This window comes from Nuphar pumila, chromosome 6 (assembly GCF_984573655.1).
Source record: "Nuphar pumila chromosome 6, dmNupPumi1.hap1.1, whole genome shotgun sequence".
Lineage (NCBI taxonomy): Eukaryota > Viridiplantae > Streptophyta > Magnoliopsida > Nymphaeales > Nymphaeaceae > Nuphar > Nuphar pumila.
In genome coordinates this window covers 17,829,851-17,849,506 of record NC_143254.1, presented here as the reverse complement: position 1 = coordinate 17,849,506, position 19,656 = coordinate 17,829,851, and the positions used below count along the sequence as shown (strand labels likewise).

At 38.8% G+C, this 19,656-nt stretch overlaps 1 protein-coding gene across 2 annotated transcripts in view; it reads right to left on the bottom strand.

Annotated features, from left to right (window-relative positions):
• The window catches only part of LOC149834161 (squamosa promoter-binding-like protein 1), a 41,177-nt gene extending 29,533 nt beyond the window's left edge, over positions 1 to 11,644 (bottom strand). The window contains exons 1-3 of one of the 2 annotated variants that reach the window (XM_090011262.1): positions 11,267 to 11,644; positions 10,150 to 11,000; positions 8,892 to 9,073 (exon numbers count right to left, since the gene is read on the bottom strand). In XM_090011262.1, the coding sequence (XP_089867388.1) occupies positions 8,892 to 9,073; positions 10,150 to 10,724 (757 nt within the window). In that variant the 5' untranslated portion in view covers positions 10,725 to 11,000; positions 11,267 to 11,644. The remainder of the gene's footprint in view (positions 1 to 8,891; positions 9,074 to 10,149; positions 11,001 to 11,266) is intronic. The other variant, XM_090011261.1, reaches the window with a different exon arrangement.
• Between the last annotated feature and the right edge of the window lie 8,012 nt (positions 11,645 to 19,656).

The window sequence follows — 19,656 nt, the reverse complement described above, 5'->3', positions numbered from 1 at the left end:
TTTGGCGAAAAATTAGATATATGATTGCTCAAAACTTAATGGGTCGGTAAAGATTTATGACCATTGGAGCCTTGAATTTATATTTTAAATCTAACTTTGTTTATAAGAATACCTTTTATATATGGTAAGTCTTTAAAGAAAGGTATGTTAAGATTAAAATGTTTGTGAGATGTAGTTTTTCGAAAAATGCTAAATTCCTTAATAAATTTTGATTCACTTACCCAATGTGTCCTTTTTATATGAGCAACATTTAATTAAGAAAGTTTTTTTTTATATAATTCCGGTTGAATTAAGTTTTAAAATAGTCTTATGGAATATGGTGATTTTCTTTGCATCTTTATACTCTTAAAAGATTTTTCAATTTGATTTAACGAGCTTGTCTCATTATAAAATTTATGGTCTTCACTAATGTTTGTTGCGTACTTATTACATTAGGAGTTCGTAATAATCTATTAAGTCATGTTTTTTGATAAAACTTAAAAGCTTTTGAATTTTTCCTTAATAAATGTTTAATTTTATAGATTTATGCCATAGTACAATCTTACTTTATCATAAGGTTTTTTTAACAAATCTATTATTCTTCTTTGTTGGAATTTCTCTCACTTTAGTGGAGTTTCCCCCTTCTTTGGGAATTTTGTGTGTTTTGAGCTCTCTTTAAGGAGCCTTTCGGTCCTTATAATCTTCTTGTGAGTATATACTCTTTTATGAAGATTTCATGGTTGTTGTGAGAAGATTGTTTGTGAGCATCATTTTTTAAGTTACAATAGTGGATTTCATAAGATTTTTCAAACTTCACCATCTTTATGAATGCCTATATTGGCCTAAGTTTGTTATTTGCTCATTCAAGATTATTGTCATTTAAAAATCTTGCATTGCATAAAAGTGCATCTATTATCATTTGGTGTGCATTTAATTGCACTTTATATCTATCATAGTTGAGGCTTGTTTTTTACTTTTTGATTATTCAAAATCGGTTCTTACGCATGATGTTGCTTAATATTTCATAATTGTGTTAGTTGCATAATAAGTCTTTTTTGTATAAATGACTTCTTTTGAAGATTAAGCATAATTCATGTTTATGCAAAATTGTTGTTATAAAGCATATTATTGTGATTGATTATATTGGAACCTTTGATTCAATTTTTAATCGGTCCTCTTTTCTTTGAAAAATGATTCCTAAAGTGTTTATTGTCTTTTTGTGGCATTTATATTTGTCCATCACATGTTTCTTTAATGCATCATTGTTTTGGCCTTATTATTGTTTTATTAGAGATGTTTGTTGAGGTGAGTTATGGGCACCTCGTGTTATATCATTTTAAATTGTCCAAATTGTCATATTATAGATGGTGGTTAAGGTGAGTTATGGGCACCTTATGACTCTAGAATGATTTGGTATATGATCTCTAATTATGAGTGTGACACTCGTTGTTATGTCTTTTTAGATTGTCCACTTACCATATTATAGATGGGGGTTGAGGTGAGTTATGGGACCTTGGGACTCTAGAATGATTTGGTATATGAGTGTGTCACTAGTTTGATGTTGGTCATTGATCTTATGGATGCTCTTATTTATATATAAATGTGATGGATATATGATGTTTGAAACCTTAAAATATTTTAAGGTATATTGAAATCAAGGTTTTAGGGATTATTGTCCAACCTTCCATTGTTTATGAAAATTATGAGTGCATTTGCACATTTGTGATTTTGTGCTTTTGTGCACAAGTGTTTCATATGTTCTTGGTGTGCGTATGTTCACACATTTATTTTCAAGAATATTGTTCTATCGGTTGTTGTATATTGTTGAAGATACTTTTACATAGTTTATTCCAAAATGTTATTTTTATGGGTATTCTTTTTGAAGAATATTGTTCTATTGATTCAAGGTTTGATTTATATATATGTTTGTCATTACAAGTTTGATTACCTCAAAAGTCTTCTCCTTTTATGCCCCTTATCTAAGTGTCATCATATGTAGACAAGAATTTTATTACACATTCGTGTGTTGGTAGCCCTTTGTTGGCTTTTGCTCTCTTGGTCTAGTAGCTGAACACACTTGTCTTGAGTGTTATTTTATGTAGACAAGGCACGTTGATTCACACCATGGTGTGTGATTTTAGTCCATGTTGGCGTTTGTGTCATTGCTCTAGTCGCTGAGATGTATGCCCATGGTTGGCTTATTTCATTCATTTCAAGTGCCATCTTATGTAGACAAGAGATGTATTGTGTTTTAGCCAATGGTTGGCTTGTTACTCTTGTTCTAGTAGCTGAACATACTTGGTTTTGAGTGTATTTTTACGTAGACAAGAGATACTTTTGGTCCATGTTGGCGTGTATTCTCTTGTTCTTGTCGTAGATGCACTCATTTCAAGTATTATTATACGTAGACAAGAGGTTCTTTTGCACACCTTTGTATGTGTCTTTGGCCTTTAATGGCATTATATTTATATTCTTGATCTAGTAGCTTATACACTTGATTTATGGGTTTTGGAGGACTAATGAGGTAGTTGTTTGTATTGGATGAACTATTGTTGAAATTTGCAAAATTTCATTCATGCCTTGTGTTTTAAGATATTCAAGTGAATCATATTTTTGATATGCATATTTTAAAATCAAGTTGATTTTTTGGCATTTAATCTATATATTAAGTGCTTATGGTATTTTGGCCACTTTTGTATGCAAAATGTGTCCTTTTTTGTCAATTAAGTGAGATTTTCCTAAATGGGTAAGATTCTCTACTCAAATAACACTATTCGTTTTGCCTCGTAAATAAATTTAAAACCTTGTGAACTCTTGTGTTTATTTTTGTCTAAAGTATGCATGGAGACTTCGTTTCTCTTGTTTGGCACTTCATTACATGTTTGAAGCATGTTCATTAATGATTCCTTTACATATTAATTCATTTCATGATAATATATGCATATGCTCTTTATGGCATTTTAGGATCTCATTCAATAAAGTATATGTTGAATATGCCTCTTCATAGGATTATTGTGGTGTCCCTTAGTGGACTATTTTGTTATTCCCCCATTATGTGGTTGTGTTTGTCCAATATTGGACCTTATGAATGCATTATGCATTCTTACAATATGTTTCCGCTCACTCTTTAAACATGATATATGATTTTGAAAACTTTGGTTTTTTAAATTTTCTTTTCATGCTAAAGTAATTATTCTATTATGCATAAATTTTGCACCTTGTTAGGAATGTTCTTTTTTTAGTAAAGTGCAAAGATATTTTTTACTTGTTCTTTGTTGTTGTTCCTTAGGATCTTGAAGATAAGAGGAAAAGAAGTACCTTGGATAGATCATGGAAGGTGCTCATCGTTAAAGACATTGGAGGAAGACATTTACAATGGCATTCGTACTGAAGGCTCTTGAAGCCTTGAGATTCTTCCTCTTGCTTTCTTCAATCTTTTCGTTCCCCCACGCAAAGCTTGAGGGGGGGTGTTAAAATGTATCATTCGACAATTGTAATATTATATATATTTTATATATATAAAGGATAATACATATTCATATATGGTATATATGCATATGTATTATCCTAATTATATATATAAAATATATATTTATCTATTTATAGGCATAGGGGTAGTTTAGACATTTCACAGTTTTTACGCATATTCTATTTGGAATATGTTTGTAATTTTATTTTTAATTTTCTTTTTTATTTTTCCCTTTTTTGTGGTTTGCACCACCTAGGGAGGCTCCCCAAAGAGTCGTTGGGGAGCCCCCAACGGTCACAAATGTGACCGTTGGGGGCTCCCAATGACTCTTTTGGGAGCCCCCTTGGTGGCCCCTCTCTTGTGTTATAAATAGGGGTCTCCCCCTTTGTATTCTTTACTCCTTGGAGGAGCTTATGCTCAATTGTATGGGGTTTATACCCCCTTCTTCCTTCTTCTTCAATAATATTCAACTTGTGACTTTATGTCATATTTTTGCCCCTTGTATGGGTTTATGTGTTAGCACATTATGTGCTTGTGTTGTTCTTTAATGGGTTTATTCGCACTTCATGTGCATGTGTATGGGTTCTTTATTGAACCTAATGTATTCAAAGCCACTTTCTAACAATAATCTTCCAGTTACCTTTTGAACAGAGGCTTTTCATACAGCAGTCTATGTCATAAATCGATTGCCCATGAACATCTTAGAAAACAAATCACTATATTTCTCTTTGCATGGTGGGCATCCAAATTATCATGATTTGTGTGTATTCGGGTGTGTATGTTATGTTCATATTGACAGTTCAATGCGGCACAAGTTTCAGGATAAGGCCTTACAGTGCAAATTTGGGGAGTATGCTGATGATTACAAAGGATACAGATGCTATGATCTCGTGAGCAAGCGCATCAAAATATCCAGAAATGTTGTGTTTGATGAATCAAATTTTGGTCATAATGTTGGCACTCCTGAAATTGAAATTTATCACCCTTGGTTGAACTCAGATCTCTTTTCTAGTATTGACGATGTTTGTTCTTCATAATATAATCAAAAAGATGAGGGAAACGTGTTTACTGCTGTGAAAAGGACTCAGGAAAGTGTGATTTTCGAACCACCATTGGCCCCCGAAAGGTATAAAGGCATTGTTTACTCTCGACGTGAGAAGGAGATACTCCCCAGCTCTAATCAGGAGCTCAATTCTCCTTTTGTTTCCATTCAATCACCTGTTCACAGAAGGTCTACCCAGCCTCGACATCTTATTGATAGGTGGGTTAGTTATGAGAACTTCACGATGAATTTTCAACTCTTCTTAACCTCTTTGGGCAAGAAAGATCAACCCACGACATTTTATCAAGTAATAAATTCTAAGAGATGGATTGAAGCTATGAACGAAGAAATGAAGGTTCTTCATTAACGTGGCACTTGGGATATAGTTCCCAGACCACACAATCGAAATGTGGTTGGGTCAAAGTAGGTGTATAAGATAAAGTATAAGCCGGATGGTACTATCGAGCGATACAAGGCTAAACTAGCTGCCAAAAGTTTCACACAAGAGCAAGGACAAGACTATGATGAGACCTTCAGTTCGGTCATGAAAATAGGCACTATCAGAATCATACTATCATTGGCTATTGAGCACCAGTGGACTCTCAGTCAAATGGATGTGAAAAATGCATTTCTATATGGAACTCTGAAGGAGGAAGTATACATAGAGCAGCCCATTGGGTATGCAGAAGGGAATTCCAAAGAATATGTGTGCAGGTTAAAGAGAGTTATATATGGTCTGAAGCAGGCTTCTCGATCTTGGTTTGACAGTTTTTCTCTTGAAGTGGAAAAAATGGTTTTAGTCAGTCTCTTCTTGATCATTCTCTTTTCATATTCAAATGCAAAGATATAGTTACCCTGTTATTGATATAAGTTGATGACATTATCATTGCAGGTAACTCTAATGAACATATTAAACAAGTTAAAGAACTCTTGAACAATAGATTCAAGATGAAGGATCTTGGTAAACTGTAATATTTTCTTGGAGTAGAAGTTGATAGGACTACTGAAGACATGACACTTACCCAACATAAGTATACCATTGATGTTCTTAACAAGGCAGGTATGATAGATTGCAAGCCCCTAAGCACACCCAGTGTACTTCATCAGAAACTCAGTTCCCAAGATGGAAATCTATATGAGGACCCTACAGGATATTGCAGGATAGTAGGAATGCTTCAGTACCTTACCTTCAGTTGGCCTGATATTGTCTATTCTGTCAATCAGGTATCTCACTTCATGCATGAACTACATATTGGGCATATGGAAGTTGTTAAATGCATTCTTCGATATTTGAAGGGAACTATTGGAGATGGTCTTGTGTACAAAAAGACTATGCATGGCCATCACATGCATAAACTTCTTACTTACACATATGGAGATTGGGCAGGAGATCCAGATGAGCGTATGTCAGTCTCAGGATACTGTGTTTTCATTGGCCTAAATCTTGTCTTCTGGAGCAGTATGAAACAAAAAGCCATAGCCAGATCGAGCACAGAAGCTGAATATAGGTCAATGGCAGCTGCTACAGCCGAAGTAACATGGATCAAACACCTGTTGACAGAAGTAGGAGAATCAATTTCTAAATGCATTCTATTGTGTGACAATCAAAGTGCCATCAACATGTCGTTTAATCCTATTTACCATAGCCATGCCAAGCATATTGAAATTGATCAACATTTTGTAAGACAGAAGGTCGAAGAGAAGAAAATTGAACCAGAATTCGTTCGGACTGCTAATCAAGTTGCTGACTTGTTTATAAAGGGGCTTATCAAGGACAGATTCTGGATGTTAAAGGCAAGTTGTTCATGGTTCAAAACCATGTACAACTTGAGGGAGGGTGAAAAGACGTCATTCACGACTGGTTTGGATCTCAGGATTCAGACCCAATTCGGTTTTATTTTAACACATGCTTATTAATGGTATACTGTAATTTTAACCTGTTATGTAATGGGTATTTTTGTACCCTAATAGTTGTATCAACACATACTTAATGGAAAGCCAATATTGCATACCCTAATTGGGTTTTCTGCAACCACCGACGCCTCTTCTCTCCTCTCTACTCCTCTTCTTGTGATTGAATGGTGGAATACCATTTTCTAACAGTCGATGCCAGAGGCATAACCCTAATATATATATATATATATATATATATATATATATATATATATATATATATATATATATATATATATATATATATAGGATTAGGGCAAAAAAGAGGGGACATAGAGGAGAGACTAGATTAGGGCAGAGAAGAGGAGAAATCACCGCCCTAACCCATCTCCATCTTTGAGTCAAAGAAATCATCCTCCAAACCCTCAAAATAGCTCTCGTTGATGGCTGTCAGTTCCTCCTCCACCGTCCCTTTGATGATCCCGCTCTCGAATGCCTCCACCTCCGCCTCCAGTCGCTCCTCCTCCTTGGCCTCCTCCTTCCTCTCCTCCGCAGCTAGCATGTGCCCCTCAAAGAGAGCCATGTGCCCAAACAGCTTGTCCTTCCTGTAGAAGGTCATCCTGCAGGAGCATGCCCACCACGTCGGGAGACGGGAGGCAAGGGGGATGTCCATCGATAGCAAGGTGAGGGGCGTCAAGGTTGAGCGTTTTGCAAGGAGGAGGAAGACGACATTGCTCCTACCCTATTGAGCATTAAGATGGGGTAAAGAGGGACGAAACTCGAGAATCTTTGAGAAGGGGTAAAGGGGCAGGGCGCGGCGGGGCGGGGCAGAATGGGTCAGGTCTAAAATGCACGAATCGAGCCTATCGAGCCTTATCAAGCTCTAGAGACCAATCAAGCTTGGCTCGTTTGCTTGGACCGAGCCTCAGAGCTAGTACAAGCTCGGCTCATTTACGGCACAATCTAAGCCCAAGCCGGTCCGACTCGTTGTGCATCCCTAGCCACACCCCTTGTTACCAACCCATATATAAGGTAGATAAGCCAATTGGGTTTAAACCTTTCTCCATAGGATCCATGAGATTTATGCAAAAGTCTTGTGGGTTTGGACATGTATTTTCATTTTTTGCATTTAATCTCACACATACAAGCTTGTATTGGGTCGGGTCTAATTGCATTGCTTGTATGGTTTGGGATCATTCTTGAATTGGGTCCAAGGCCACATACGTTGGTATAGGGGTAAAGTGAGTGATTGTAAAGGGTATTTTGGAGATAATAGGTAATTTCTTAAGGAAGCCTTCGAGGTAGCTTGGGGAGCAAGCAAGCCCGCTCTATAGATGGGGGCCCTATATACTCATTTTCATATCTTTGGAGTCATAATCCTTTGAGAGTTCTCTCTTGAGTTCTTCTCTTGGTCTTCTCTAGTTCTAGTAAAGGATTTGGCCTTAGTTTCTAGGAGAGCCTAATAGCTAAGGATTGGCTATAGTAAAAGAAATCCAAGTATTAGACATTACCCTGATTCATTCCCATCTAAGTCAAAACCGTTCCCTAGATCCATTTCTTACTTACCTGATCCACTTGATCTACCCATAAATCCGTCATATTCTCTCCAATCCTCATTCAAATCTCACCAAGACTAGTGCAGTTCGTATCACCCCTTAGTTCCTATCCACACACACATAGGATTCTGGCCTCAGCAACAAACCCAACACCAATTCCTTGTCAATCCAGACTATGGCCAGCCTAGACTCTCTAGCAATCACCTCATAATAAATCAAGTAGAAGTCAATGTCACACAAGTCATAGACTCATAAGGCACAATAAGCAAAAAAAGAAAAACATTAAACAAAGTAATAGAAAATAAGAAATCAGGACAACATAAGACATGCACCACACCATTCTCAATATCACAAGTTGAATGCCAAGATACAGAAAGCAGTGCAAAACATTTTAGTGCATTAGAATAGCAGAATAATAGCAGCAGTGGATAATGGTTTCAAAAGTCATGGAGGAAAAAACAATAAACTAGAATCCCTGCAATGCTGTATAAGAATGAAAAATGAACATGTAATAGAACCAAAGCCATTGTTAGGCAAACACAAAGACTAACAATTACTCACGCACCTTGGCTTTTCATCTTTTTCATTCAGGATAGCATGACTATCTACCAAGTTGGTCGCATGTAGTTCAAATAAGGATTAATGATGATGGTGATGATATTTAGCATGGCAAGATGAAAATATCAGGCACAAGCACAACTGTAAATAACTCATTCTGGGAAAATTAAAGGATGCGATAATCTATCTCAAAAAATTAGACTCACAAAAGGCATTAAAAAGCAATTGCATAACTGAGACATACTTCAATCACCATCCAAAGTGACTTGATTAAGTAATTTAAAGACAGCAAGTTTATATATCTTATTAAGGCAAGATATCAATAGAATTATAAAACTACATCCACGTAACAAAATATGAGCACAGAGATCACATGGAATTTCCTAAAACTCACTGTGCAAAGCTGAGAGGATCCTTAGAACGCTAATTAAGACATATTTGCTAATATGTTCATTATTTAAGGGATTGGCACCAGCAACAGACTGAATATTAATCTTCCTTCTTCGGTTGTTGTGACCTGCCAAGCGTCTCCTACAGCTTCTCTTCCCTTCATCAAATTCTTGTAGCATGTGAAACCTACACACATTGACCAGAAAATAATTCAGGGTTACTAAAGTAGCAGATAATTTCACAAAAATAGCTTTTTCATTTTTCAAGAATGATAAATGATCTGCATTTCATCTGACTTATTTCATTACATCAAAGGAATAGGACTCACAAAGAATTCTGCCTAATTTTGAATTTTTTATTAAAAGGAAAATAATCAAGAGAATAACATTCATTAGCTCAAGGCCTATCACCAATATGTAGCTCCATTAGTAAGTAGTAGAAAGACATGTTGATCATTATCCACCTGTAACTGATTGAACTTCGCAGGCATGCATAAAGAGGAATAAGGAGCAGAAGTGTCATGTTTACATTGTTGAAGTGCAAATATATAAGAATGCCCTCATGTATCACATGGAAAGGCTAGAAATAGTTTGTGTCCATAATGTAACTTTCTGCCTGCCAATTTTTCCATTCAGGCATAGATGACCACCAAATTGATGTTCCCTAGCAAAATTTGGACGCTGTTACATTTAAAAACGGTAAATTTAAGATCAATCCCACCTTTGCAAATATAAAATTGATAAGTCACGACTACAAAGTTTATATATGCTGTATGAAGCAAAAGTACCAAGATGCATGTTAACATGACAAAAATAATCTGAGAACTATACAAATGAAAATATTGTGCAATTCAATTAGATTACAACCACCAAGAAGTTCTACGCAAGACTAGCAAGAGGGGAAACGTGAACAGAATAATAGTGGAAAAGCATAAAAGTATAAGGTTCAAAATCACTGATTCATTCACTCGACTCTGTTCTTACTTGACTTAAATGAGTCTTCTGTTCAATAAACAAAATGAACGAAGCACAATTTTCATTCTCTCTTAGTGATTGAATCACATTTGTGGGAAGTCTTTGTGAACAAGAGGATTGTGAAAAGTGAACTTCAAAATCAGGAGCATGAAATCGCAGTTTCTACATCAAACATTCAAGAGACTCCAAGTATGCTAAAAGCAGAATAATAATCATCTTTGAACTGATTGGGTGCTAAAAGAGAACATGAAGATCAGTACGAGAACAAGAAAAGTCTTGGGCCATAACCTGCTGCACTGTTGACAGAACCTCTGTATGACACCTCCAAGGCTAACAGTTGTGGACTTGGCATGCATCTCGCACACCTTATGCCGTCTATGATAGTCCTTGGCATCGTGAAGATCAGCATTACAATCATCGACCTGGCAAGTAGGATGATTCGATACGGGCAACGGTGGCTTAGACCTCCTCCCATCTTTCCCTTCGCATTTCCCATTCTCTATCCCAGGAATCGAATGGTCATTCCCCGCCCCAAGTTTCAAAGACAGGGAAGCATCCGCTATCTCGAATTCACCATCCAGTGAAACTTTCCTGCGCTTCTCCAGTGTCGCCGTTCCGTCCCCAGCCTCATTCGATGCGGCATTCAAACCGGATGGATGGCTGATTCTATAATTACTCGTTGTGGCATTGGAATTGGAGGGCTTAGCAATGAACAGATTCTCATTCCATCGCCAATCATTCGAATCCCATCCGTGATTTCGCTCGACACCCATCAGCTGTTTTCCCTTCTGCATGAATTCCTGAGTAGACGAGGCCCGAATTCTGCAAGGCTCGCCTTCCACCCCCGCCTCCGATTCCGCCATAAAGAGCAATAACAGGGCAAGCAATCAACCCATGCTGGACAAAACCTAAAACCCAACAAACACCAACATTTCCTGCACACTAAATTGCAGCAGCACCATCATCTGAAAACCCCTCTCTGCACCCCAACTGATTCAGTGCACCCCCAAAAAAATCTACGTTACGCCCACATAACCTTTAACCCAGACAAGGGCGCAACCCTTTTACCAACCTCCTACCGTCCTTGAACACCTTTATCAACAGATCCAGCACTCCATCATTAAAAATCAACCAATAAACTGAAAATAGAAAAAGAAGAATGTAGTTTCCTTCCAATCTTAAGAAGCAGAAAAACCCATTTTTGCTGCCAAAAACATAGAAGATAGAAGGGGTGACCAGACTCAAATAGACATCATGAACAGAAAAAGGGGATAAGAAAGCCGAGAGGAAACAAGTTGACCTGGTTGATATTCTTTAATTGGTTGAAAAAAAAATACTGCCCAAAAGAAATTACCAAATCAAATTAACCCACCAAAAAAAAGGGAAAAGGAAAAAAAGAGATCACCTGCTCTGAAAGTTTTAGAGAGAGAGAGAGAGGAAAGAAGCAGCAGGCCAGCACTCGTGGGGCTGGAGAAGGGAAAAGGAAAAAAAGAGATCACCTGCTCTGAAAGTTTGAGAGAGAGAGGAAAGAAGCAGCAGGCCAGCACTCGTGGGGCTGGAGAGGAAACCAGTGGGCAACCGAACCCCCTATTCAACCACCAATCATGAGTAAATTTTTTTTCTTTCAAATGTTTTAGAATGGGGAAGAATGAATTGACCAAATTTAGACTCCAAGAGTGTCAAAAGAACAAAAGAGTGTCAAAAGAACACGTGCTTTCCCTGACCCATCCGTTCACTGACTGTCCCCACCTCTCTCTCTCTCTGTCCGTGGATTAAGCCGCTCGGTGTCTCGAAATCAATTCTGTTATGCGTGAGTTTTTTGCTACGATCGAAGATCATTTACTGACCTTGGTCATAGATGATTTGCATATCACTAACGTCTGCCCTCAATCTCCTTCGATCGGGGGTTTCTCAAACTGGGCAGGGTGGTCTCCCAATAAGAAGACGTCGTCGGCCTTCGCTTTCTGCATCTGACGAGTATGGGCCTCTCCTAGATGGTCTGTGAAGATCCGCACTCCTCGAAGATTTTCAGACTTTCAGTTATGAAGATCTTGTGTTGAAATATTCGAAAACTAAATTGCCCCTCCAAGCATTTTTTCCTAGCAAGTTTGATCCGTCAAGAAAAGCCTTATCTGATTGCACTTTGTAAAACAAAGATGATGAACATCTTGAGCTCCGTCGTCTCCAAAATCTTGCATGGTGCATATTTCTTCTTCAAGCCTACGATTCAATATGCAGGAGGCCTCCTCATCCTCGGGAAGCACTCTCTAGCCTTATAACGGGTGGACAAAAAAATATTTTTCATATCCATTGTTCTTCCCCTACCGCCAAAGACGGCACCAGCTATGGTCACAATAGTGTACAGTCCTCACCGCCAAAGACGTCAGGAGGAGTTCTGGTCGGATTTGAATAGGGTCATTACTTCATTCAGGGACCAACATATTATCATGGAAGATTACAACTGCCTTCTATTTCCTATCGACTCAAGCATTCTGATTTTCTACTTGGCTTCAATGAGGAGCTTTCAAAACTTTATTCAGATGAACCGGTTGTACCTCGTTCCCCATGTAGGTGAAGCTTTCTCTTGGACCAATCGGCGATCTAGACTGTGCTTCCGTCTGCTAAACAGGGTGCTTGTTTCGTCAGATCTGTTGCTCTATTAATGACATTTAATGTTGTCTTCTTTCATCATTTGTCTCAGACCATAGTCAGATTGTTATCCAATGGGGTCAAGTCTTTACCGGCAACAAATCCTTTAGATTTGAGCAATGGTGGCTTAAGAATGCGGGTTTCGAGTCGTTAGTTCAATGATCTTGGAGTAGACCTTGTTATGCGGACCGGGCGGCTACACGATGCATGGTTAAGCTTTTTTCGCTTATCCTGCGACATCATATCTTGGCTTATCTCTAATAAAATAAGCAAATACTAAAATATGGGAGATTGGAAGCGCATCTATCAATCAGTCTATCTTGGCTATGACCTCTATAAATGCATCAGATATTGAAAGCCTAAATGTTAGATCAGCCGAGCTGACTCTTCTATTGCAATCTTAACGTCTAAAAGATGAGATTCGTTGGAAGCAGCGTCAAGGGTGACTTGACTTAAAGCAGGTGATGTGAACACAAGGTTCTTTCATTCTTTAGTATCTCATAGGCATCGAAGACATGTGATTCATTCTATGTCTATCAACGGTGTCTCCTTCTCGAGCTATCAGGTACTCCATGCTGTCACCAACTATTTCTCTAACCTGTATTCTTGCAGCCAAACTGCAGGTGGTTATATGAGTATGACATTATTTTTATCCATGGATTGGGCGCTCTCCAAGTCAATTCAGGTGTTGTTCACCGAAGAAGAAATCCTTTCAGTGATGTAGGATTCATCGGGGTAGAAGGCCTTAGGATTTGATTGGTATCCGATGGATTTCTTTCGTGTATTCTAGCAATGCGTTAAGAGTAACATTATTAGTGTCTTCACTAAGTTTCAGCGCAATGGTCGATTGCTGGTTAGTTCTCACCTAGCCATTGTGTCGCTTATTCCTGAGGAAGACGTATCAGATATCTCACGGTTCCGCCCTATATCAGTGTTAGGGGGTTTATATCGCATTATCGTCAAGGTCTTGGCTAATAGGATGTGGTCTGTCGCTCATAGGATTTTTTCGGAGGCTCAGTTCGCCTTCATTCCTAATAGAAGAATTCAACATTCCTTCATTTTGGCCACTGAAGTGTTGCATTCTCTCAAGATCAGTGGAGGGCATTTTTTTACTCTTAAGCTCGACTTCCATAAAGCCTACGACTCGGTTAATTGGCCGTTCATTTTCAACATGTTGGCGAACTTAGGCTTCGGTAGGCGCTTCTTTAGCTGGGTGCATGAGTTGGTAACCAATGCCCAGTCACAGATTCAGATCAATGGGGTAAAGTGAAAACCGTTCAAACTTGGTTGTGGTCTTCGGCAAGGATGTTCCCTGTCTCCTTTACTCTTCAACGTCGTCTCTTAAGGCCTTGTGGTTTTGGTTAAGAGGGCAGTAGAGTGTGGTCTAATTGAGCCTCTCGGTATACAGGAATGTCGTAGTCAGATCTTGACCTACGTCGATGACATAATTATCTTCAGAAGGGCTTTCATTCAACAAATGTTAAGATTCAAGCTTGTCCTTTTTTTCCTATCGATGCCAGGTCTATCCATAAACTATGATAAGTGTTGTCTGTCCATAGTAAATGTTCATCCGTCAATGTTAGCCATGGGTCAACGGATATTCGGGTGCTCAATATCGAAAAACTCATTTTCTTATTTGGGTTTGCCGCTTCAGATCAGTCCTGTAATAACGACAACCTGGAGCGCTACTCTTTAAAGGGTTCAGAATAAAATATCGGGCTGGCAAGCTTCCTACCTTTCCATCGCTGGTAGACTGACTCTCATCAAGCACGTTCTAAATGCTATGCCAGACTTTTTTATGTCTATGTTCCTGATGTCTATGAGGGTTAGTAAGAAGCTAGCTCGGCTAGTGACGAACTTCTTGTGGTCTGGGCGAGACCCCAACAACAAGCGTCACCTAATCGGGTAGGACACCCTTCGACTTCATCTATATGGGGGGGTTGGGAATCAAGGATCCCAGGTTGAGGAGTATGATGCTCGTCGTGAAGCAGAGCTGGCTTGCGCACCAACCTAGATCCACGTGTGCAAGCATTCTTCTAGCTAAATACGGGGGTGTGAAATCGTTGGTGAGGGCTACAAGCGTGCGTCAACGAACAATGTCAAAGCTCGTCGATCATGGATCAAAGCATGGTCTGCAATTCTTTCAAATAATGAAAATGTTGACTCGCTCTTTGGATGCAACTTTGCTTCGAACGAATCTTTTCGCTCAAAAGAATGCTATCTCACTCTCTTTCCTTCAGGGGTGGACTGATTTTTGGCGAGCCTGATCTGGGGCAAGAGACTGACTCCTCAATCACGTTTCCTGGCATGACTAATCTTACACGATGGGGTGCAGACGGACAACTTCCTTAAATCAATCAGATTCTATCTGTCGAGTAAATGTGTGTTGTGCGAGGTGACCGAAGAATCTACGTTTCACCTTTTTTGGGAATGCACTGTTTTTTAAAACATCTTTAAGGTGACCTAAAATAAGCCGAAAGTCAGCGTGCGTCAGGAATCGTTCGCCAACGACATGCTGTGGGGTCCCCAGCCACTTCGTCATTGTAACAAATGACGGATTATTTGGCGAACTTGGCTTCTTTTATCTTGGTGGGGCGTATGAATGACCCGCAACAATGCTATTTTTCGGCAGTGTTCAATAAACTAGTGAACCTTATTCTGGCGGACGTGTATGTCATTCTGCGTATCAGCATCTCTAATCTTCAGCGCAATCTGCCTTCATGACCCCCTCGGCGATGCTTGTCGACTAACTGTATATGTATCTTTTTTTTGGGGGGGGGGCTCTTTGGCATGTCTTGGGTCATTTTTGGCTTTTCGGCAGGTTTAATGTTGGTTGAAACTGTTTCGTAATGTTGATGGTTATAGTCTCTCTCTCTCTCTCCCTCTCCCTCTCCCTCTCCCTCTCCCTCTCCCTCTCCTTCTCCTGCCAATCATCGCTTCTTTAAGTTACCAACAACACTAAAAATTCCAAAGAACCACACGGCTCTAAAATGGTGACCCACGACTCAGAATTTTACAGAACTTTGCCTGAAACTGAACATGGTGAATTCCTTTCTGAATACAACAATTCGCCTGATAGACTCGGCTGTCACACGACTCAAACATCAACATCAAAGCTTTGAAGACTAGTTTTGACTCGTTTGAAGTAACAAGTTCAAAACTTACAGGTGGCCTCTCTCTTTAACACAAGGTTGAAGATGAATGTACCTTCCAGTGAGCAAGAGAGACCTCAAGGGTTTTTACCAACACAAGGCTAGCCCATGTGCAGCCAACGACTGAAAGGTTTTTCCTTTTGCACTATTCCAAAAAAAAGAAGCTTTTAAAGGTTCATAGTATGTTGGCAAGCTCGCGGTTTGGTAGAAATCCTTGAAGTCGTCCGTACATTCAGCTTAGACGTTGCTGTAAGGGACGGCCTTGTGAGTTTTGATCCTTGATCGTTCCATGTGACAAACTGCAGTTACCCTTCATTTTTTTTAAAGAACTACAGTTACCCTTCATAAGAAGACTGAACTCTCCATCTTTTTTACTCTTTTTCTTAGTGAATATTTCCTTCACGAGTTGGGGACATAGTTGCCTGAAAGCTTTTAAAAACTTTCGAAATTCTCTTTGGAAGCATGAAACGAAACGTGCATTTGTTTTAATAGTTTGGGAACTTTATAAAAAGTTGGATTCTTTCATTATGAAACTGACCTTTCATTACCAACGCGGTGTGTGTGTTGCTTGTCTGGCAGCTGGAACAGTTAATGCACGTCACCTTGGGTTGGGACGTTGCAAGTTCGAACCCAAAGGGTATGCCTGTATAACAAGGTAGGGGTCTGCCTCTAACCCCAGCCTTTTCTGTCGAAAAAAAAAAGATGAACTTTCATTAATATTGGAGATGAACTTTTTATGTTAATAGATATTTTATTTTTAAAATATTTTCTGTTGCAACCTCAATAGAATATATTATCTATTGTAAAAACAACATATAATAAGATTTTTCTACAAAAGACTTAAATTTAATCTTTTTTTATATGTTAATTCTTGCTCATTCTTGTTATGCTTGCTAATGCATCATGCTTTACTTATTACGATATATTCTTTTAAACATTTTCTTTTAACTTCACATATTGATTCTTGTACCCACTTTTTAGTCTACAACTATGGATCAAGGAGCAAGTTTTTTTTTTCTTTTTCTTAATGTGCCCGTGGTATCAATTTTACCCAGTCAACCATGCAATTGCACCAAGTCTCAATCGATCACCATGTTGCAGTGCAACCAGTCCATATCCTGAAAGGTTCGGATCAGAGGCACCGTTCATCCATGTAATGAACGGCTGCCAGAATACCATTACACCTAAATCATGAATGATTCGACAAAAAAAAATTTGTGGGACCCATCTAATAAGTTATTTATTTATTTATAAACAGTATTACAGCATCCCTCACATGGTGTTGATGTAATCGGTGCTTGTATTTTCGCACCGTGTGGTTCATGAGATGCTGTCATGTGACTGGTCATTATGATACTACTTATGACGTTGGCAAATATATGGCTTTAGTCGACTATGCCTGCCTTTGGAGATTACGCTGGACTAATTGTGAAAACCGGGCTGGCGAACCTAGTTCATTATTATTTTATGGACTTTTTTATTTTTATTTTTTAATAAATATGCCTAAGGTTAGGCAGACCCTTACTAATTATACCCACGACTCCACGAGTATCGAAGTTATGACGTCACAACTTTACAAGCCCCTTCGACAGATCAGCGGAGGTACGTTTTTTTTTTTTAAGGCAAGATGCCTGCCAGATATACAACAATACCATTGGGTTTTGAACCTGCAATGTCTCAGCACAAGGTAACGTGCACTAGCTGCTCCTACCAGACAAGCGGAGCCCCCATTTGGTCTTGTGGTATTTGCTTAACGAAAAAGTGATAGTTGCGCAGCTACCAACGAAACCACGCTGGTCGGCCAGCATAAAAAACGCAAAAAAAATTGTTAAAACACACTTTTTCCACATTCTAGAGTTTTCGAGGCGTCTTTTAACCGCCACTAAAAGTCTCAACGGAAATTAAGGCTTTTAACAACGGTCAAAAAACTGTCACTAAAGGTCTCAGTTTTCGTTGGGACCTTCAGTGATAGTTTTTTTTTTCCGCCCTAAATGCCACAAATTCTGCTGATACCTAAAGGTGGTCAGAAATCGTCGCTAAAGGGGCAAAAACGTGCAAATAGCATGTTTTTGCCTCTTTTTTTTTTTGTGAACGGCCAGGGTAGTTGCACAGGTACTCCTTGCTTGATACTTCGAGTGTTAATTTTAACTTGATGCAATTAAGAGTAAGCACTCTCTCTCTCTCTATGGAAGCTATACATCTTCTTAGACAACTTATTGAAAGATATAGAGAGAGGAACAAAGATTTGCATATGGTTTTTATTGATTTAGAGAAGGCATACGATAGAGTACCTAGGGACGTTCTCTGGTGGACAATGATGAAGAAAGGTGTTTCTCTCAAGTACATTAGTATAATTAAAGATATGTATGAAGGAGTAGTAACCAATGTCCGCACTTGTGGAGGGGTGACAACCAATTTTCCGATAACGGTTGGGTTACATCAAGGATCTGCTTTAAGCCCTTTCCTATTTGCGATAGTGATGGATGAGCTTACGAGATCAATTCAAGAAAATGTACCGTGGTGTATGTTGTTTGCTGATGATATTGTTTTGATTGATGAGTCTAGAGCTGGGGTTAATGCTAAGTTAGAATTATGGAGACAGACATTGGAAGCTAGAGGTTTTAAGTTGAGTAAGAGTAAGACTGAATATATGGAATGTCGGTTTAGTAAGCAACGAAGTAGTGATGGGAGTGTAGTGAAGCTTGGTGAGCAAGATATACCGGTGAATGATTATTTCAAATATTTGGGATCCATCATTCAAAAGTATGGAGAAATTGATGGAGATGTAAATCATAGGATAAAGGTTGGGTGGATGAAATGGAAAAGTGCTACTGGAGTGCTGTGCGATCGTAGAATGCCATTGCGGTTGAAGGGAAAGTTTTATAGGACGACTATTAGACCCGCTTTACTATATGGTACGGAATGTTGGGCTGCCAAGAGACATCATATTCAAAAAATGAGTGTAGCTGAGATGCGGATGCTTAGATGGATGTGTGGAAATACAATAAAAGATAAGATTCGGAACGAAGAGATACGTAAGAAGGTAGGTGTTGCACCCATTGAAAATAAGATGCGAGAGAATCGTTTACGGTGGTTTGGACATATTCGGCGAAGGCCTAATGATGCTCCAGTTAGAAGGTTGGAGAAATGGGAAAATATATTAGTTAAAAGAGGTCGGGGTAGGCCTAGGAAGACTTGGATGGAGATGATAGGAAAGGATATGAATGCTTTGAACCTCACCGAGGACATGGCGTTGGATAGAAATGATTGGAGGAAAAGGATTCATGTGGAAGACCCAAAATGAATTTCTTTTTTGGTTCATATCGCTGACCCCAATTGTTTTGGGATGAAGGCGTAGTTATTGTTGTTGCTCTCTCTCTCTCTCATATTATCATTATATTTTTGCATCATCATACAGTTTGAGATATTTGTTCATTCCGATTAAGCAAACGTATATGCATCTTTTTTTCTTTCCCTTTCATAACTTTAAATGTATATAAACTGAAAAAATTTAAGCCAAATGAGGGCGTTGGCAACAAGCTTACAAAGTTGCATGCCGAGATCTAATAACTTGATTCAAGGGGTACTGTGGCTAATTGGACGCTTGTAACCTTTTTGCTGTTGGGCTGGGAAGAGAATAATTAAATTTCTTAGTTCTAATAATTATATCATAACCATTGCCATTAAAAAATATCCCAGCTACTAGTTTCCAAACAGGTCCTTGGTGGACCTCGGTATTTCACTCATCCCAACAGATGAGGATCGAGGACAGGACAGGACAGGACATGTCCCATCCCATGTTGGGCCACTTTCATGGTCCATGCCTACCAAATAACGCAAATGTGGGAATGCTGGGCCCCATATCTCACGTTTCCTCAATAGAGATCACTATTCTCTTTACTTTTAGTGTCTTATACCAAGACGAAATTCTTTTGTCTGATATTCCTAAAACAGATAAAGGATATTTCAGCACCCAGCTCTCGTCACTGTAACT